The 21,521-nt window shown below is 51.1% G+C and overlaps 1 protein-coding gene across 1 annotated transcript; it reads left to right on the top strand.

Moving 5' to 3' along the window:
• Positions 1 to 5,139: 5,139 nt before the first annotated feature.
• Positions 5,140 to 21,230, top strand: RTN4RL2 (reticulon 4 receptor like 2). Its single transcript, XM_043971031.1, has 3 exons — positions 5,140 to 5,199; positions 11,903 to 12,384; positions 19,778 to 21,230. Exons 1-3 carry the CDS (start codon positions 5,169 to 5,171, stop codon positions 20,528 to 20,530), a joined length of 1,266 nt encoding a protein of 421 aa, XP_043826966.1. The 5' UTR covers positions 5,140 to 5,168; the 3' UTR covers positions 20,531 to 21,230.
• Positions 21,231 to 21,521: the final 291 nt, after the last annotated feature.

Here is a 21,521-nt window from a genome sequence, read left to right as displayed (position 1 = left end):
GAGGGTTGGGGAAAGAGAAGGCTCAGTTTTTGTTGTGGTTGTTGTTGGTCAGTCTTGTCCAACTCTTTGTGAACCCTTTTGGGGGATTTCTTGGCAAAGATACTGGAGTGGTTTGCCATTTTCCTTCTTCATCTCATTTTTTTTTTTTAGTGAGGCAATTGGGGTTAAGTGAATTGCCCAGGGTCACACAGCTAGTAAGTGTTAAGTGTCTAAGGCCGGATTTGAACTCAGGTACTCCTGAATCTAGGGTCGGTGCTCTATCCACTGTGCCACCTACCTGCTCCTCTTCATCTCATTTTACAGATAAGAAACTGAGGCAAATGGGGTTAAGTGACTTTGATTTGCCAAAGGTCACAAAGGTAATAAATGTCTGAGACCGGATTTGAACTCATGAAGATGAGTCTTCCTGATTCAAAGTCCAGTGCTCTGTGCCAAAAAGCAAGATAAATAACCTTCCAGCTCTGGGTAGTGGATCACAATACTGCTGCCCATTTGTGTGAACAATCCCAAACACACTTAGCTAGTGCCTTCAAGAGACAAATCACAAATCTCCCCTGGAAAAAGCTACACTCCACTTTACCAGCCCCATGATGTTCCTATTAGATCCACGGAACTCCTATTATCTCTCTAAGGAGATAATGGGGACCCTGGAGCTGGGGTTCCCACTTAGTGTTTAGTAAGTGCTTTGAATTAGGATTGTAGATTCCACCAGTGTACAGAAAGGCAATAAGAGGGGAGATGTGATGCTGTGTGAGATGCACAGCTAGTCATCCAGTTTAGCTGATACTAGAGTCTGTGAAGCAGGGGACAGTGTGGAAAGCCTGGCAAGGGAGACTATGATCAGATTTGCGAAGTTTGTGTTTTCGCCTAGAGGCAGTGGGGAATTGTTGAAGCTCCTTGCGCAAGGAAGAAACATGATCAGACTTATGCTTCCCTAATATCACTTTGGCAGCAGTGTAGAGGATGGATTGGGGAGAGGAGAGACTTGAAGCAAGGAGATCAATTGAGAAGCCGTTGCAGTCGCTTGGGTGAGAGGTGAAGCTGACCTGAACTCGGCTTGTGACCTAGAAGTGAAAAGAAAGGGTAGATGGAAAACATTAATGTTCCTTGATTGGATTTCCATTGAATTGATTTGGCATAGTGTAACAAGCAACGGATTTGGAGTCAAAGAGCCTGGATTAAGAGAGAGACCTGCACAAGTAATGTCCCTCTCTGGCTCCTTTTCTGTAAAATGAGGTTTGCCCAATTGACACTCCCTTAGAGCTCTAAATCTAAAGATCCCATGAATGGAACTGAACGGAAGGGACTTATCTCCCTGTAGAGCATGGGGCTATTCTCAGGCTAAACCCTAGGATGCCTTCCTGGAGGAGGTGACATTTGAGTTGAGCTTTAAAGGGTGAGTTTCAATCCAACAGGGGAAGAGGAGGAAAGAAGGCATTCCAGGCATAGGGTGCAGTGAAAGCCAAAAAAAATTAAAAAGAGGAAGTGTTAGAATGTGGGGTTTGTTTGGTAGGACAAAGCCTGATATAGCCCGGGTTTAGGGGAGCAATATGAGATAAGGCTGGGAAGATGATTCATCCCGCCCAGCGGTTCCTTGAGGCCGTTACCCAAACCCGAAGACAATGTCTCCCAGCAAAAGGTTCTCATCCCATGTCCCCAGGACCTCAAACTTCCTCGCCACAGTCTGCAGGGTTCAGGCGGGTTGTTTGGGGACGCATCTCTTCCTCTGACCGCCAGAGGGAGTGCCCGCCCCGTAGCTGCTGGCTGGCCCTAGGTCACGCTAAGTTGGAGAGACCCAGGCTGAGCTTTACTCCTACTGCCTGGGCCATACATAGTTTATTTATTGTCCATGGCTCTTGTGTTCTTAATCCATTTTTCCTACGCGTTCCTGGCGTTTAATTGTAATCGTTTGCAAAGAATGAAAGAACCTCTCCTCCCAGGATCTCGAAGCACTTATGAACACACACACACGACATAGGAGAGACTTGGTGACAATCTAGTACAATCATCCCGTTTCACAGATGGAACTGAGGCCCAGAAAGAAGAGACTTGGGGCAGCTAGATGGCGCAGTGGATAGAGCACCGGCCCTGGAGTCAGGAGGACCTGAGTTCAAATCCGGCCTCAGACACTTAACACTTACTAGCTGTGTGACCCTAGGCAAGTCACTTAACCCCAATTGCCTCACTAAAAAAAAAAAAAGAAAGAAAGAAGAGACTTGCCCAAGATCACACAGCCTATTTCTTCCTTTCCTGTTTAACTCAAACAGGACAACCCCATGGTGGGTGACCTAAGATGAGGAGGTTCATGGGGTTCCCGTGATCAGGGAAATCGATGCTAGAGTTGTGGGAGCTGGCCTGGCAGCAGAGGCCGGTAAGGTGGCATGTGGGCAAGAGAAACCTCCCCAAGTGCAGACTTCACAGGAAGGGGGGGGTGAAGAGGGGGAGAGTCCCTGGCAAGTCTGGGTGCGTCCGAGCCAATGTTGGGGGGCGGGCAGAGGGGCCCCCGCCCCTCTCTGAGGAGTGCTGGGCCAGCTGAGCCGATGACAAGCACACCTGAGTCAGCGCCCGACGCCCACCCGCCCCTCAGCGTCTGTCTGCCCATCTTGTGATATTTCGCTTCCCGGGAGCCCGCTCCGCTGCGCTCCGGAGGCAGCTCGGCAAACAAACCCGGCGACAGATTGCGGCGTGGCTCATTCCGGGGAAGGACGCCAAATCTCCCCCCCTCCCCAGCCCTCGCACCCCCCACTGCCACCCCCTCTTCTCCCCGCCCCTTCCCTCTCTCTCGACCCCGGCCTCAGCTTCGTGTGCCGGAAGATATGGGGGGGGTTTCCCCCACTGACTTCGTCTCAACTTCCTTGGACCGGGGAGAGACGACAAGACTGGTTAGGGGCAGGGGCTTAAACTAAGTGCCGGAGTCCAAGAAAAGGACAGGGGATGGAATCCATCTCCTACACCAGCAGGGGGCGCCTCATGGAGAGTGAGTGGGGCAGGGCTCAAGGTACTACGGAGCCCACGGAGAAACTGAGGCAGAGACAAAAAAAAAGAGGGAGAGAGATGTCGGGCAATGAGAGACAGGGAGAACAAAAGAGACTAAAAGGAGGGCGAGTTCGAAAATGGAAAAGAAGACGAAAAGGAGAGACAGAGACAAAGAGATAAAGACAGAAAGTGGGCAGGCTGACAAGCAAGAACAGAGACAGACACAGATATAGGGATAGAGAAGAGAGGGAAGAAAGGAGAGTAGGAAGAGGGAGAAGACAGACAGGAGAGTAGGCAACGGAGTGGTAGAAGAGAGATGAGAGGAAGGAAAGAAAGAAGAGAGAGAAGAGGAGTAAAAGAAGAAAGAGGAGGACAGAGTGAGGAGAGGAACAGGAGAGAGGGAAGGAGGGGAAGAAGAAGGAATAAGGAGTTTCCTTTCTGCACCCAGAGAAACAGCCCTGGCTAGGCTGGGCGGGTCTCTGAGCTGAGGGGGGCATGGGGCTGTGCAGCAGATGGCTCTTGGCGGTCCCAGCCCGTGCCCAGTCCTGGCGCCGCTTGGCATCCGTTCCTCTCTTCAGTCCTCCCCGCCCCCCCAACCCCCAGTCTCCCTGGCTCCCCCTCCCAAGCAAACGACCGCCTTTTTTCGGGTGCTCCTAGCTGGCGGTCTTGGTACGAAAGGAGAGGGCTGACGGGGGCCCCCGGGATGCCTGAGGGCAGCTCGCATCCTTTCTTCCTTCCTCTCTCGGTCCAGGGTGGCTAGCCAAGCTTCAGGGTTACATCTGGCCTGGCTACCCGCCCCCGCCCACCGGTCCCCCCTTGCCCCTCGCCCCTCACCGGAGCTAATAGTCCCTACTGTAGCAGAGAGGGTGGGAGAACTCTCTGGTAAAGCTGCGCCGAGGAACTGTGGAGAGAGGCCCGAGATCAACGTGGCTGCATTAATACTAATTAATAATTCTTATTCTACCATAACAAAAGGGAGCAGGGAATCGAATGGGGCCTGACTGACAAGCTAGCATACGCTGCAGAGCATAGAGCTCTAGAGTCAGCGACTCAGGCGCGAACCCTGACTCTCTTCCTTACTTCTAGCGTGACCTTGGGCGAGTCATCTCACCACTTTATGTCAGTTCTCACAAATGCAAAATCAGGAAATTGGCCCATCTCTAAGGCCTCTCCCAGCTATAAACCCTGTCATTAAATATATATATATATATATATATATATATATATATATATATATATATATATATATATATATATATATATATTTTTAAAGGAGAATACAGGCATGCACACACCCTGGAGTTCTCGTTTAGAGGGCCGGGAGATAGGCTGGGGTCCCAGAAAAGAAGGTCTGGTTTATTTTTCCCCTCCAAGCCAGATCTTCCTGGGGGGAGGGCGGGGAAAGGAGGGGATCGGGGATGCCTAGGATTGGGAGGAGGGCAAAGCTGAGAGACATACAAATTAGGATTCCATCCCCCCTCCCACAGCCCCCTAGGGGACGAAGGTGTGTGTAAATGGAGTTGGGGTGTGGGGGGAGGATTCGAATATGACAGGGTTAGCCCGAAAGAGGGTTCCCTCCCTTTCCTCCCACCCCCTGGAGAGTTTTCCCAATAAGAGCAGAGCTTGGATAGAAAGAACGTCCCCTAGGTCCCTGGCAGCTGTAGGAAGAGGTTAGACTTGGTGGTAGGATGGGATGGGGTGGGCAGGGTGGGGAGGGGGGCCCTGCTCCCGCCCCCCCGATTTGCCATCAAAGGGTTAAGTAGTCTAGCGAGGGAGGAGCCAGAGGGAGGGGAAGGAGGTGGGGGGTGCGGGGTAGGGAAGCGCTTCCCTGCTGTCCTCACTCTCCCAGGGCTAGCCGGCCGGGGCGGACGGAGCCCAGGACCCTTGTGCCCTGATTGGGGTGGGGGTGGGGACCCGAGCACCGGGCCGCCGCCGCCTGTCCCATCTCATCCGGTCCCGTCCTGTGTCCTATACGTCGGGGCTGATGGCTACCCCTGAGCCGCGGAGCCCCGGGGGCGCAGGGTAGAGCTCAGCGGACAGCCCAGACCCCCCAGTCGAGGGGCTCGGAGTCCAGTCCCACCCCTCGCCCCAAGCCGTAGACTCCGAAGGGGACAAGGGAGCGCGTGGGAGCCCCCCCCCCACTGCTCCCCACCCTGCCCCGCCCCGTCCCCCTCCCCCAGCTCCGAGACAAGATGCTCGCCTGGCTCCGGCGCCTGCTGCAAGGTAAGGATCCCCTGCTCGGACTGGGCTGGGGGAAGGGGGATCCCCAAAGAACCAGGTTGTGGGGAATGACAGAAGAGCGGGGGGGGGGTCAGAGGAAGACGGGAGGGATGGAGAACGGACGAGTAGGAAGAGACGAAGGAGGGGGCCAGAGATGCCCAAGGGGAAGGGGGGCACTGGGACGGGATGAGCTCCTCCAGACCGACTGGTGACCCCCCAAATCGCTCCAGGGGCCAGGAGGGCACGGTCCAGCCGCGCCTCCGCCCCTACGGCCGCCCCGCGGCAGGGGAGCTGAGCCCGCAGAGGCGGGCGGACCGAGAGCTAGCTCGTGACTGTGTAGCCCTGGGCGACGGGCCGGCGGGCGGAGAGGGCTGGGTCCAAGGGTTGGCCGGGATAGGGGAGGGAAGATCGGGTTCTGCCGTCCCGGCTTCGCCTGCTAGGGGAGTGGGGGCAGTGCCGAGAGGGGCACGGAGGACTCCTCCGGCCCGGGAAAACGCCGACTCAGCAACTCCAGAACGGCCGGTGTGTGGCTTTTCTCTCGGCTCCGCACCTTCAGTCACCTGGGAGGGACTGGGTGGAGGGGATGCGTTCCCAAGAAGGGATGAGAACCGGCAGGAGGCAATGGAGGCAGCCAGACGGGCAAGAGACTGACTGCGAGGATTACGGGGCGGCCCGCTTGCGGGGCGGGGGGGGGGGAGTGAGGGGACAGGGATAATGGAGGAGACTCGGGGACAGAGAGAGGAGACAGTGGGACACTCGCAGACGAGACGAGACCGGGCAGTAAGACGAGAACACAGAAACGGGGGAACATGAGACGGAAGGACTGGGGTGGGATGACAGGGCCAAAGGACAAGGGGACAGGGAGGTAGGGCTTATGGTTGGAGCAGAGGAAGCAACTAGGGCAGGGAGAATGGGCAAGAGGGACTAGGGCAGCAGGCGCCAGGAAGTCAAAAGAGAGAGTCTTCGATAAAGAACCAAAGAACCCTTACACCATGTTAGTGCTAATTCAGTGCATTTTTGGAGGGCTCACATACACACCTCACAGGAGAGGCAAACCTCCCCATCATCTTTATCCCAAGATTTCAAGAGTCCCAAGATTCAGGGCCCAGGAACTAGCTAGGCCCAGGGTCTTGGGAGTGGGCAGGCTAGGCCTGGCCAGCAGAGTAGGGTGGTGGAAGCAGGGAGTCGGGCAGAAGCCCTGGTGGATGAGGCATTGCCATTTTTATCATCCCCAGCCCCAGCCCCTGAGCAGATGAAGCACTATTGGGGACCTCGGGTGGCTGCTTATTTGGGGGTATTCTATTCTGGCAGAGTGAGAAACTGTTTGTGGTGGCTCTGAAGCTCACCACCCGCACCAGCGTCACTGCCTTCCTGGGTCGATGCGTCAGCGCCACCACCTCCACCTCCGTCCCCACTCCTCTCCCACCTCCTTTGCCCCCTCAGCATCTGCCTGGCAGCAGCCCGTGCCCTTAACCCCCTGCCTCTCCCTGGAAACTGTGCCTTTAAGCCGTCTTCAGCAACCTACAAAGAGATTCTGAAGCTTCTCCACCAAGACCGCATGCTTCTCATTCTTTAGACTCAGGGCCTGAATGGAATTCCTCTTCAGGATTCTTTCTCTAGTCCGTTTTCTGGAGTCACTAGACAGATCACTGCCCCGCCCCCCCCCCCTCCCCATCTCTGGCTTCCTTTAGTCATAGTTGAAGCTTAGTTCCTTCTCCTCCTTCTAGTGAAGTTCTTTTCCTTACCTCCATGATCAAAGTCTCAGAGGTCCTGGCATCTTTTTTTTTTTTTTTTTTTTTGCGGGGCAATGGGGGTTAAGTGACTTGCCCAGGGTCACACAGCTAGTAAGTGTCAAGTGTCTGAGGCCGGATTTGAACTCAGGTACTCCTGAATCCAAGGCTGGTGCTTTATCCATTGCGCCACCTAGCTGCCCCGGTCCTGGCATCTTTAAAGCTAAAGGTGTCATCTGAATTCTAGAATTTTCTCAGAACCTCTTCCTTGCCTCAGAACTTTGGTGTCTGAGATCCATATGATGGTGACATGTATCCTCTACTCTGGGGGCCACATTCCTTATACCTCATCTTGCTGGGATCTTCCATCCCTCTCCATGATTTTCTGAAAGCTTGTGATCTAGGCTTGCCTTGCTAGAGGAATCATGGGGTCACAGATTTGAAGCTGGAAAGGTCCTTAGAAGCCATTGAGTTAAACTCTCTCACTTTACAAATGAAACCGAGGCCCAGTTAAGTGACTCCCCCAGGGTCACACAGCCAGTAAGAATCTGTGGTAGGATTTGAAGCTAAGCCTTCTTGACTCCAATTCTATTGTTCTATCCACTATCATACTGTTTTTCTTCCACCAAGGGACACCTTCCATTCTCATGGTCCCTGAGAGTTACAGACTACAGACGCCCAGGGAGATTCAAAATAAAAGAAAACCCAGAAATCTTGGCCCTTTGCCTCTGACACTGCTCTGCCAGCCCAATTCAGCATGGGAGCTTGCACAGCTCCCCCACCCCCCATTTGTGGTGGAGCCCAGGTTCTGCCCCCACTTGTGTCCACGGACATTGTTCCTCCCAGTTCAGGGCTGGTCTATCTCCAATGAAAGAAGCAGAAATAGATCGTAGTACTTCATGCAGGACGAAACCTTACTGAGCAACCACTCCAATGTCTTCACTTTACAGATGGGGAAGCTGAGACCTATGGAGCAGGTTCTAATTGGCCCAATGATTCCACAGTTAGCCAGCCCAGACATAAGTCAAGGCATCCAGTGTTCTTCTTACTACCCCATGCAGGCTTCCTCCTGGTTCTCATCTTTATTTTCTTCCCTATCTGATAACCAGTCTCTGGAAGGGCTTTTCCTTGCTCTGAAAAGATTGAGCAGCTAACCTATCATACCACCACTCTACCTGAAGTCCTGTGTTCAGGATTCTCCATAACATTAAGACATATCATAGCAGTTCATTGAGAGAGTACTGGAGAGGGAAAGGAAGGGGGTGGGGTAGGAGGTTGGAGGGAGCAAGAGAGAGAGGAGAAGAAAGAGGAGAGGAGAGAAAATGTAAGCATGGAAGGAATGGTGGGGGAGAGAATGGAAAGGAGGGGAATTTTGGGGTGAGGGGGAGCCAAGAAAATGAGGGTGCAAGACCAGAGTGGGGAGAAGGGGGCGCTTCCCAGGCGTCGGCAGCCTCTAACCAGGAGCTAGGCTGAGCTGGGCCTGGGGGCAGAGCGCTCTAAGCCCCCACCTTTCCCTCCACACGGCCTCCAGTGAGAGCCCGAAGCCTGAATTATGGATGAAGCTCCTTGGGTTACAGCCACTGTACACGGGCAAGGACTAGAAATGGCATCAGCCACAGCTCTGCAGCGGCGGCCAAGGCACCCCTCCCCCAGCTTCTGGCCCATCAAACACCCTCCCCACCCCCCGCCCCATTCCGTATCCTAGCCTAGCCCCAGCTCCCTGAACCCAGTCCCTCTTCATGTTTGATGAGAAGAGATACTTTGGGAAGAGCCGAGGGTGTGGCTACTCGGGGGAAGGCGGGGCCAAGAAGCTCTACAGTGTAGGCAAAGAATCTTCTATATGGAGTATCCCAGTTATGCTGCTATGTGACCTTGGGCAAGTCACTTCCCCTTTCTGGGTCTCAGTTCCCTCAGCTGCCAAATGAGTTTGTTGGATTAGATGAGCGTTGAGGTCCCTGGAGACTGACAGTCCAACAGATCTCTGTGAGTCTGGGATGATGGGAAATTCCTCTTTTGCTTTTTTTTTTTTTTGAGGGAGGAGAGGAGAAGAGATAGGGAGGAGGGGAAGACAGCTGTCCCTGGGGTGTGTGAGATAGAATTATGAGATGAGGCAGGAAGAAGAAAGGCTTGACCACCATTTCTCTCCCCTAACCAAACCCTGCCCTCAGATACTGGATGCAGTCAGGACTGGCGCTGACAGACACATGCTCTTTCTTTCCTCTTTTCCGTGATGACTGACAGCCCCTTGGGTCTTCCTTTAGGAAAGAGACACAGAGACAGAGAGACAGAGACAGGCAAAGAAAGAAACAGAGAGACAGAGACACAGAGAGATGGACAGTCAGAGACAGAGAGACACACAAACACAGAGATCGACAGAGACAGAAAGACAGAGAGAAAGACAGACAGAGACAGAGAAAGAGACAGAAACAGAGCGACAGAGAGAGAGAGAGAGAAACAGAGACACAGAGAGACGGACAGTCAGAGACAGAGAGAGACACAAACACAGAGATTGACAGAGACAGAGAGACAAAAACAGAGACACAGAAAGAGACACAGAAACAGAGCGACAGAAAGAGAGAGAGAGAGAGAGAGAGAGAGAGAGAGAGAGAGAGAGAGCTTCTAATCCGGGAGAGTCTTGGCAAGCCTCTAGATCTGGGTGGGATTAAGGGATCAGGAAAGGAATTTGGCTTCGTAGAGTGTCAACCCCAAGGGGAAGAAGCACTAGGGAGAGGGAGGAAAGTAATAGGGGTTGTCTCCACTGGGACAATGTACCACTAGTGAGGGACTGCATCGCCCCCGTCCCCCAAAGGACCCTTGTTGGGCTAAGGGCTTAGCCTCCCCACTGTAGGAGTAATGGAGAGGGGGTGAGAGGCCTGCCCCCCCCCCACCTCACCCCATGCGGCTCAGGAGAACTGGGGAGGAGAAAGTGATCGTGAAACGCTGCTCGGGGGAGGGGTGAGAAGGGCCGAGAATCGCGGAGGTGGTGTGAACGAATGGAACAGCCGCCGCCTGTGTCACTGAGTATTACATCACACCCCTGCCTACACACGCACGGGGCCCAGCACTCACTCACACGAGGGGGGACGATGGGGGACATCCAGAACATGCATGCTCATGTATGGGCTTGGACCCCTAGCAGGGCTGCAAGGCAGGTGCTGGGATCCTATGCAGAGGTCCTATCCAACAGCCGTGGACCCCTCTTCTCGATAACACACAAACCTGGAGCAGCGATGTCTCACATGCCTTGTCCCATAGTGCTCCACCGTCTTGTAGATGAGACCGGATGGGGACCTATGATGTTACACTTCAGGGTGGCTGACGCCATAGATATAGCAACATTCTAGATGGCAAACATGTACACCTCGATGCAGAACACAGGTAGGCCAGTCCATATACAAAGTGGCCACCCAAGCACCTAAAATCTCTCCTACATTCATGTGAACCCATCATGGTGGAAGTGGTGGTGATGCTGATGCTGATGCTGGGAACATCTTTTCTCCATCAGGCATGGAGATATTTACAAATTCATCCCAAAAGATGATGACCCAGAAAGATAACCTCCCAGGGACACAAGCTCAGAAAGGTGGAATGATTCAGTGAGAAGGGTTTGTTTCCCACTTTCGAAACTTGCATCCTGTGTGACCCTGGGCCAGTCATTTCATTTTGTGTCTTCATTGAAAAAAATGGAGACAAGAAGAGAATAGCAGTAGGGCTTTTAAGATTGGTAAAATGTTTTGCACATATCGTCTCATTTGATCCTTACCACAGCACTGTGAAGTAGGAAATGCAGAAATAGGGACTCTTAATGAGGACCTGCAGCATCACATCAGAGGATATTGTAAAGATCAAATGAGATGGTGTATGTAAAGTGCTTTGAAAGCCTGGAAGTGATTGCTACTACTACCACTAATAATAATGATAATAATAGTAATAATAATAATAATGCTACATTATTCATCTCTTGCAAAATGCAATTCATATGTGATTTCATCTGACCCTCACAACAACCCTCAGAAGCAGAGATTATTATCCCCATTTTATTGATCTGGAGACTGAAGGAACTTAAGATACCAAGCCAGGGTCACAAAGCTAATAAGCAGGTCATGGCTGAAGGATTTGAACTAAAATTTTCCTATCTCCAAGCCCAGGGTTCTATCCACTTGACAGCACCTTGATACCTCTATTATTATTATTATTATTACTTTTTTCTTTTTCTTTTTTTTGGGGGGGCGGGGCAATGAGGATTAAGTGAGTTGCCCAGGGTCACACAGCTACCAAGTGTCAAGTGTCTGAGGTCAGATTTGAACTCAGATCCTCCTGAACACAGGATCAGTGCTTTATCTGCTTCGCCACCTAGCTGCCCCCCCATTATTACCTTTTTATCTTCATCATCCCCATTTTAAAGATTAGGGAAGAGAAATCTGCCCAAGGTCACAAAGTGAGTGTGTGGGAGCCTAAGATTAAATAGAAGCCTGTCCTAACTGTAAGTCCAATGTGTTGCCCTTCCTAACAGGGCTCTTGGGAGTAAAGTGCTCTGTAAATCTTAATGTGGTGGGGCAGCTAGGTGGCACAGTGGGTAGAGCACTGGCCCTGGATTCAGGAGGACCTGAGTTCAAATCCAGCCTCAGACACTCCACACTTACTGGTTGTGTGAACCTGGGCAAGTCACTTAACCCCCATTGTCCTGAAAAAAGAAAAGAAAAAAATCTTAATGTGCTAAAGAAATGGGTATCATTTCTAGATCCATGGGTGAGGGTACCCACTGATCCCATTGACATAGTCAATGTTTGTTGACTAGCCAGGGAGTCATCAGAGAATGGGACCGCGGACGTGAAGCTCAGAGAGGTGTTGTAAGTTGACTGAGGCTACACAGTTAGTGAAAGTGGGGTTTGAACCCAGGTCTTCTGTGAGCATTGCAGACTAGAGGACATGATCCTTCTGGAGTCCAGCCATACCGTTCTTTTCTCTCCCTACAGGTCCTGCCTCAGCCTGCCTGCTGCTCCTGCTGCTGGCTCTGCCTCTAGTGGCCCCTACCTGTCCCATGCTGTGCACCTGCTACCTCTCCCCACCAACAGTCAGTTGCCAGGCCAACAACTTCTCAGCTGTGCCCTTGGTACTGCCTCCCCACACCCAGCGCCTCTTCCTTCAGAACAACCTCATCCGCTCACTGCGGCCCGGCACCTTTGGCAGCAGCCTGCTCACCCTGTGGCTCTTCTCCAACAACCTCTCTACTATCTACCCTGGCACCTTCCGACACCTGCAGGCCCTAGAGGAGTTGGACCTCGGGGACAACCGGCACTTGCGTTCCCTAGACCCTGACGCCTTCCAGGGCCTCGAACGGCTACAGTCTCTCCACCTGTACCGCTGCCAGCTCAGCAGTCTACCCAGCAACATCTTCCGTGGCCTGGTCAGCCTACAGTACCTCTACCTCCAGGAGAACCAGCTGCTCCACCTCCAGGTGAGACCTTTGCCCTCACTACCCTGTCCTCTCCCCCCACTTTTCTTCTTTCTATTTGAGCTTTTGATTTTCTTCTTATCCTTCTGCCTTCCTGCCCATTCGACCTTCCCATGGCTCTCCTGGTCTCTCTTTCTCTCTATCCTTTACTGTTCTTTTCTGGCTCTGGCTCTGCTATTAGCTCTCTCTCCCTTCCTGTGCCCATCTCTTTACTATCTCCATCCACTATCCTGTTCCTCCCCTTTGCTACCATCCTTTCCTTTCCTTTCCTTCTCCTCCTTTTTATTTCTTTCTGCATTTTTCTCTTCCCTTTTTAAACCTTTTCCATTTTTCTTTAAACTTCTTTTCCTTTTCTCCTCTTCCTTCCTCCCCTCTCTCCCCCTCCACTTCCTTCTCTCCTTTCCTTCCCTCTCTCCTCCTCCCCTTCCCTTTCTCCTCTTCCTTTCCTCCTCTTCCCTTTTCCTTTCCTCTCTCCTTTCCTTCCATTTCCTCTTTCCTTTCCTTTCTCCCCTTCTTTCCCTCTCTCTCCCTTTTCTTCCCCTCCTTCCTCTCCGTCCCCTCTCTCCTTCCCCACTCTTCTTTCCTTCACTCCTTCTTGCCTTTCCTATTTCTTTCTGTATCTCTCAGCACCTCACTGTCTCCCTCTGCCAACATACCAATCTTCTCTTCATTCATTCTCCCTTTCTCCACTGGTTGCATCACAAAGATCTCTTGATACTTTCTCCTCCCCTATCCCCATATATTCTTCAGAGGCCAGCACATGGAATATGGGGGTAGGGTAGGGAGGTGGGCAGAGCAAATGGAAAAGATGATCTCATCAAAGGCCTCTTCCCACCTCCGATTTGCTGGGTAACTTGGAGGGGGTGGGGGATAAAAACCTTTGCCCTTCCTGTCTTCAGTTTTTGCTCAGGTGAAATGGGCAGAATCTTCCCAGGCCCATTCAATCTGTCTGGGTGGTGGGATTAAGAATTAAATGTAGAATGGTGCTAAGCTTCTGGGAGAACAGTGCTATGGAAATTGAAGGAATGGCAATGACAACTATTATGAGTTTTATTAATACTCTTATCAAGAGTGATTAATGGTTCTTTTCGACCTGATTTTTTTCCTATTCTGTCCACCCCCTCCCCTCCCCAAAGTCACAACACACTCTCTAAAACCATGCTCAGGGAAACAAACTTGGGAAAGGTTGCTGCTTTTGAGGGTGTGTTGGCAGCAGGGGAGTTGGGGGAGGGAGGTACTGAATCATTCCAGTTCTTTGTGAATTCACGCAGAGCTTTTCTTCAAGGGCCCAGCCTGTTCTCCCATCTTTGGGGCAGAGGCTCAAGGGGGTGGTGCCGTCGATGACCACACTGGCCATCTCTATATAATGGAAGGTGCTGCAGAGCATCACTTAGTAGAATGTGGGGCCCGTCTTGGACTCTTTCCAAGGAAAGTTGGTACTGATATACCGAAGGGGCCTCCTCTATGAGGCAGGCTTGCTTATAAGCTGTGGACACCAAAGACGAGGGGAAATCAAGGCTTCTGGATTTCAGTTCTAGATGCCTGCTCTGCCCTCCCTGAACCTGGGACAAGTCATCCAGTCTCCCTCTGCTTTCGTTTCTTCGTCTCTAAAATAAGGGGCTTGTATTAGAGGTTCTGGGAGACCCTTCCCAGCTCTAAATCTCTGGTCGTTACACACGCCCTCACAGAAAAGGATTGGGTGCCCTAAATATTCTCTCTCTAGCCCTACCTCCCTCCCAGACTATGAAAACTTAAGGCAAAATCCTCTACTCAGTCCCAAAGTGGGACCACTGACATACACACACCTCCCCGCATCAGCCATTGGCATTCTTTCTTGATCCCGACCTGGGATTCCATCAGTATTGGAAGCACACTGATGAGGAGCATCCCTTTACCCCCAACCTCTCTACCCCTGACTGTCTCAGGTTGCTGCCTAAGTTGTTGAAAAGCTAAGTGACTTGCCCAGGGTCATACAGCCCATATGGGTCAGACTTGGGACCTGGACCAAGTGTTTCTGACTCTGAAGCCAGCTCTTTTCACCATGCCACACAGGCTCTATTGTGATTCTTTCCAGATGTAATTATTTTAATAGTTATGCTATCACATTATTATTTTTTCATAATTAAATTATTAATTAGAATAATTATTGGTATAATAATTGCTAAGGCAGAATGGCATAGTGAAAGAGAGCTGGCCTCCAAGTCAGGAAGGCACTGTAAGAAAATGGAAAGAACTGTGATCCTAAAGTCAGAGGGCCAGGCTTTAAATCACACCTTTGTTGCTTGTGTGACCTTGGACAAGTCACCTCACATCCCTAGTCATCTAACATCCCTCCCCTATAAACTGAGGGTTTGTACTAGATGGCCTGTGAGGTCCTTTCTAGCTCTAAATCTATTTTTCTAAGACCTGGGTTCTAATCTAGACTCTAATTACCTGCTGTGTTGCCCCTTGAAAGTGGCTTCACCTCTCAACACCCCAAGCTACTTTCTAAGCCTATGAGTTGCTGCTCTGAATTGGTGGAGGGAGTTCCCCTCACCAAGGAGTTTTCTATGCCAGAGAAATCATATGTATGGCCAAAAGGCAATAACAATAGTGACGATGATCACAATACTCTTATTCAATTACAAAAAGTAGTTGTTTTATCAGACTGGGCAACAGCACAAAGAACATTCAATAGAAAAGGCTGTGTCCTCAGACCATTTCTGTATGAAGCCCATCACAAAAGATGAGAACCAAAGGATGGTAATAAGAACCCTCTCCTCTGATGCCCCACAGGGGCATGGATACAAGCTTGGGCTCTCAAAGGTGAGATGGGTGTAGGGTAAGCCCTGGCTCTTTCTCCCAACTTGGAAAGGCTTCCAGTATGGGCTTGGTGACAAACGGTGTGTCTAATCTCCTCTAGTCACCCCAGCCAAGTTCCAGGAGGCTCATTGCCAGATTGGCTGCTCTGTATTGGGAAAGGAACAAAATCACAGTCACTTGGAATACTTTTCTTAACCAGATCAGTTGATTTCAGTGGTGGGAGGGACTTGCAGGTGAAGAAACTCCTACTGGTATAGCCTAGAACCTGCTGTGCGGCTTAGCATTTGAGAGAGTTATACTGAGAAGTTAAATGCCTTGCTCCTTTGAGCATCGAAATACCTACAGAGCCAGGAGGTCTCAGAGACAGGACTTCCGGCCAACTCTCAAGCTCCTAATAGTAATACTAACGGGCTTCCAGTTAAAGCTACAGAAGCTGATATACTAATGGATTTATTCCATTACAAAAATATCGTTTTGCACATTTGCAAAACAGTTTGCGGAACATTAAATATAAAGAATCATAGCAGGACAGCAACTTGTCCTTGGACCATTTCTGTCTTCTTGCCACCAAAAGACAAGAAGAATGAGCTTGGGATAATATAGTGTTTTGAGGGGCAGCACAGAGTACTGGCCAGTGAGCTGGCCTTGGAGCCAGGAAAACCTGAATTACACCGATGCAGTTAGACTTTGAGTTCAGAAGCAGCTGGGCAGTGCAGGGATAGAACATGGGACCTGGTGTCTGGAAGACTTGAGTTTAAACTCTGCCTCAGATACTTAGTAGCTGTGTGACCCTGGGCAAGTCACCTAATCTCTTTGCCTCAGTTTGTTCCCCCATCTATAAAATGGGAACAATAATTATAGTGTTATGGGCCCAGAGCACCCCAGAAGTTCTATGGGGCACATCTTTCACCCATGATAATAGCACCTATCTCCCAGGGTTGTTATGAGAATCCCATTAAGTAATATTAGTGAAATGCTTTGCAAACCTTAAAGTGCTACATATTATTTTATATTAACCCCCTGACGAATGTCTATGTTACCTTGGACAAGTCCATTGACTTTTCAGTGTCCTAGGCAAATCTCTAAGACTATAGTTTCAGGGAAGGTGCCAGCCTGAATTGGTAGAAGGAGTTTTCTCCTTGGGAGACCCCTATGCCAATAAAACCAAAGGTCTAGTCTCTAGCTCTATTTCTATATAACGATTAATGCTTAAAGTCTATCCTTAGAACCCAAAGCAAAGTCCCTGGGGTTTCATCATCCGGCATGGGGGTTGGGAGGCTGAGCAAGGGAGCTCCCCCGGCACCTCAGATGATGGTCATTGGCCCCAGTGACATGCACCTTGCCATTTGGTCCTACGTGGAAAGACAGCTTCTTCCTGGGAACTGATTGTCTGAATTAGGCCAACACAAGTAACAGGCAGGTGAGGAAGCCTGAGAGCTGGGGTGACACCCATTGGGAGCAGGTGTGGCTTAGGATGGACACCTTCCTCCCCTACAACACTGGGTTGAAAGGAGCTATTTGAGGAAAGCAAAGGTGGGGGTGGGGAGGGTGTTTCAGGTGTGGAAGAAGCTGAAATGGGGAAACTGAAGTCGGGCAAGCAGCAAAGACGATTCAGTCTGAGGTGGCGGGGTGGGGAGGGAGAAACGTTAGCCAGAGAGGGAGAGATGCAGAATGGAGATTTTAAATGAACCAGTTGGGGGAAGGGATGGAGGGAGATCAGGAAAATGTGGTTGTAGAAATGGAAGGTGATTGAAAGCATTCAAGCCAGCAAGGGGGGGAGGGGGAGGGGGGAAGGGGAAGGAAGGGGGGGAGAGAGGGCTGTGAAAGTCAAGAGCTGATTAATGCACAGAGAGAGGTTTTAGCAGTGGGGAGAGGAAGGAGCGGATTTGAGAGGCGTGGTAGAAGAAGATGCAGGATTTGGGCGACAGCTTGAATGGGGTGGGGTGGGGAGGTGTTCCAACTTCAGCCCCTGAAATTATGTGGTGTTGTTGCCATTTCCTTCTGCAGTTCATTTGGCAGATGAGGAAACTGAGGCAAACGGGGTTGTGACTCTGTCAAATGAGCTGGAGGAGGAAATGGCAAACCACTCCAGTATCTTTGCCAAGAAAACTCCAAATGGGGTCAGGAAGAGTCAGGAACGACTAAACAACAACAGAGAGGTCAGAGATGTGAGGGGAGCAGAGGACAGCGCTATGGAAAACTCCAAGGATGAAGAGAGAAGAGCACTGTAGTGTCAGAGGCAAGGGGGAGGGGGAGGGGGGTTGGATGTGGCTAAGAGGAGGAGATCTTGGCAAGCTTGGTTCCTGTAGAGAGGAGAGGGCGGCAGCCAGATGGGAGGGGGGCGAGGAGAAAGCAGGAGGACAGGAAGTGGAGGCTGGGAGTTGAGGTTCTCCCCACCCAAACTTCTCAGACCAGACTTCAGGGAACTGGGATCTCTTGGGGGGGGGGGGGGGAAAGACGGTTTCCCTGAAAGAAGAGTTAGCCCTGGGGACCGAGGATCCCTGCCCTTCACCAGAGACCACTTTCCTATCTGGGCTGGGGTTGGGTTTAACCTCAGAAAGGAAAGCTTCCTCAGGAATCCCCAATCTAGCTCTCAAAGCCCCAGAACAACCAGTACCCCTCCAGTTGTGTGTCTATTAACAGCCTTGCCCCAAAGAGACATTCCAAGCTCACCCAGAACATAGATTACCAGCTGGGAAAAAAAACCCACAAACATCTCAGTGCCTCCCCCTCCCCCGCACCCTCCCCCCCCCCCCCAGGCCCAGACACACACATAAACATACACACAAAAACTTGTCCTACATACTGGGGAAAACCCAACCTCCCTCTTCCTCCCCTACCCCAGCCCCTGGTAAGAAATGTGGAAGGGTCAGATATAGGAGCACATCAAACATGGAATATGAAGTCAGGAGAGACCTGGGTTCAAATCCCAGCTTTGGCATTAACCAACTATATCACTCTGGGCAAGTCATTTATTCTGACTATCAGTTTCCTTACCTATAAAATGAGGATAGTCATCCATGATCTGACTACCTCGAAGGGTTGTTGTGAGGAAATTGTCTTGTCAACCTTCAAGCCCAATAAGAATATGAATGCTAGATATACATTTATACATAATTACATACATATGATATATATGTATGCATAAATATACATATATTAGCTAGCATTTATATAGCTTTTCCAAGTTCGAAAAGCTCTTTACATTTATAATCTCATTTAGTCCTAATCACAACACTCCAAAGCAGGTGTTATTATTCTCTTCATTTTACACATAAAGAAACTGAGGCCAAGAGTAGTTAAATGTCTTACCCAGGGTCACACAGCTAGGTGGCACAGTAGAAAGAACACTGGGCCTGGAAGCAGGAAGACCTGAGTTCAGGTCTGGCCTCATGCTTACTAGCTGTGTGACCCTGGGCAAGTCACTTAGCCTTCATTGCCCCACAAAAACAAACAAACAAAAAAAGATTCAGAAAAGGCAGAGTGAGACAGCTTCCATCAGGTACATCTAGATGGAACTTGATGCTGGAATAATAGACATAAGCTTCAGGGTCCCAGCATCCTATAGCTGCATCTCAAGTCAGCATGGAATAGCAGATAGGGGGTTATGGTGCTGAACTTGGAGTCAGGAAGATCTGCTTTCAAATCCCAACTCAGACACTTCCTGACTGTGCCTAGGGAAGTTACTTAACCTCCCCTTGCCTCAGTGTCCTCATCCATAAAACGAGGAGTTGGTCTCCGCGGCGTCTGAGACCCTTCCCATATCTGTGCATCTATGGTAAATGGGCAAATGGACAGGTGTTGGACTGAGATAAATCAGCTCCCTCCCCAGCCAGGCTGCTGTTTCCCCCAACTCCCTTCAGACTTGGTTTCCATCCAGGCTCCTGATCTCCAGGGAAGAGATCCTCATGAGACACCAAGTAACTGGTTTGGTGCTCTTCCCACCTCCTTTCTCTGGGAGAAGAGTTATCACATGACCAGGAGGTGAGAAGCCAAGAGCATCAGAGGATTTAGGGCAGGAAGGGACCTTAGAGATGATCTTGCCTGACCTCATTTCCCTTACGAATGAGAAAGCGGAGGTCCAGCAGTAAAGTAACTTGCCCCAGGCCAAACAGGTAGTACTAGCTCCAAACCCATCGCAATGTATCATGCTGGCCAGAGATCATCATTTTTCTGGCGAGGAAACTGAGGCTAAGGAGCGTGGCCAACTCACAGAGGAAGAGTTGAGGTTTGCATCCGTCAGCAAGAGGGTTTGAATGAGGCAGCAAGAGGATTGGTCACCTTATCCAACTCCCTCATTTTTCACTGGAGGATACAGGTCCAAAGAGATAAAGTGACTTTTGCAATAAATGGCAGAGCCTTGACTGAATCTGACCCCAGGACCTCTTGACTCCAAATCCATAGGTTTTACGTTGTATCATTGTCACTTCTGGATAACTAAACAGCACCTTCTTCTCTCTGGTTATGGTCTCCCAGGAACCATTTCCCACTTCTAGGATTCTGCCACCCCCTACCCTTTGGCCTGTCTGAAAAGGGGTTCCCCATTACATCTCCTGCACCCACTCTTTTTCTTTCCCATCTCCTGCCGTCCCAGGATGATCTGTTTGCTGACTTGGCCAACCTGAGTCACCTCTTCCTGCATGGGAATCGCCTCCGACTGCTCACCGAACACGTCTTTAGGGGCCTGGCGGGGCTGGATCGGCTCCTGCTGCATGGGAACCGCCTGCAGGGTGTACACCGAGCAGCCTTCCGAGGCCTGGCCCGCCTCACCATCCTCTACCTATTCAACAACAGCTTGGCATCACTGCCAGGGGAGGCACTGGCAGACCTCCCTGCCCTGGAGTTCCTGAGGCTGAATGACAACCCCTGGGCATGTGACTGCCGTGCCCGCCCTCTCTGGGCCTGGTTTCAGAGGGCCCGAGTCTCCAGCTCAGATGTCACCTGTGCCACCCCGCCTGAACGCCAGGGCCGTGACCTTCGGGCCCTCCGGGAATCTGACTTTGAGGCTTGCCCCCCTGCTGCTCCAACCCGACCAGGTGGCCGTGCCCGTGACAACAGTTCCTCGAACCACCTGTATGGGGTGGGAGAAGCCGGGGGAGTTCCTCCTGTGGATCCCTCTACCTTATACCGGGACTTGCCGGCTGAGGACCCCAGGGGACCCCAGGGGGGTGACACACCCACGGAAGAAGACTACTGGGGTGGCTATGGGGGTGAGGACCGAAGGAGGGGAGAGGTGTGCCCTGGTCCAGCCTGCCCCACCTCACTGGACTCCGGAGGTCCTTCCCAACACCATGGTCTGCCCACCCCTCTGTTCTGCCTCTTGTTGCTGGTCCCCTATGGCCCCTGATGGGCAGAATGATGCTAGAGAGGGTAGCAAGTGTGAGGAGGGCAGCCAAGGATGGAGGCTGAGAGGCAATGTTGGTCTAAATGACCTCCTGCCTCCATCTCTTTTGAGATTACTACCCTCCTTTCTGCTGCTACATTCCCCCTGATTCATTTCCTGTCCCCACCCCTTTCAGGACACTCTTCCAAGGGACAGCATCATTCTTCCATTCCCTTACTTTTATCCCCAGAATGCTTAATATGGGCATTCCTCCTCGGTCTTCATCCCTAACTCCATCCATTAACTCCTCTCTCCTCTTCCTAGGGCTGGGATTAGGCTGTTCACAAATCCGCCTTCTGGCCCTTCAGGGAGGGAGGGAATATTGAATTTTCTGAGTTGTCAGCTGGAGGTACCCAGTGGATTAGAGTTTCTAGTGCAACTACAGGCTGGACAAAGACCTGCCCTACATCCCCATCAAAGAACACTATGGGGCAGTACCCCTAAGAAGGCCACTCTCATCCTGGCAAGGGATGCCCCCTCAGGCCCCAGCTTCGCCTGGCCCTCCCCAAACCCCTGAGAAGGAAGGGAAGCTTTCCTCATGCATCTCTCCTGGACATTTTTTTGGGTTGAGGGCCCCACCCCCGGAGACCTTTCTTCTCCACCATGCCCCATGCGGCAAAGAACAAAAAATTGTTTGAAAACAAATTTATTAAAAAATTATATTATTTTAGATATGTCTATGGGACTCCTTCACTTTTAGTCCCCAAGGGGTAGACTGTCATAGATCCTCAAATCCGAGGCTTCTGAGCTACAAAGACATTTCTAGATCACCTAAATCCCTTTCCTTCTCTTGGCTTATCCTGGATAAGCCAAGAGAAGGAAAGGGATTTATTCAAGGTCTCACAACCGGCAAAGAGTAGAGTCGGGGCCTGAACTCAGGGTCCTCTAAGAATCTAGAGCTATTGTAAAGACCACCTGAGATCTAGGGTGACAGAAGTGTTAACCAAGCCAGGAC

Source organism: Dromiciops gliroides, chromosome 6 (assembly GCF_019393635.1).
Source record: "Dromiciops gliroides isolate mDroGli1 chromosome 6, mDroGli1.pri, whole genome shotgun sequence".
Taxonomy (NCBI): Eukaryota; Metazoa; Chordata; class Mammalia; order Microbiotheria; family Microbiotheriidae; genus Dromiciops; species Dromiciops gliroides.
Note: the sequence above shows the minus strand (reverse complement) of the source record. Positions and strands in the feature narration are given on the sequence as shown.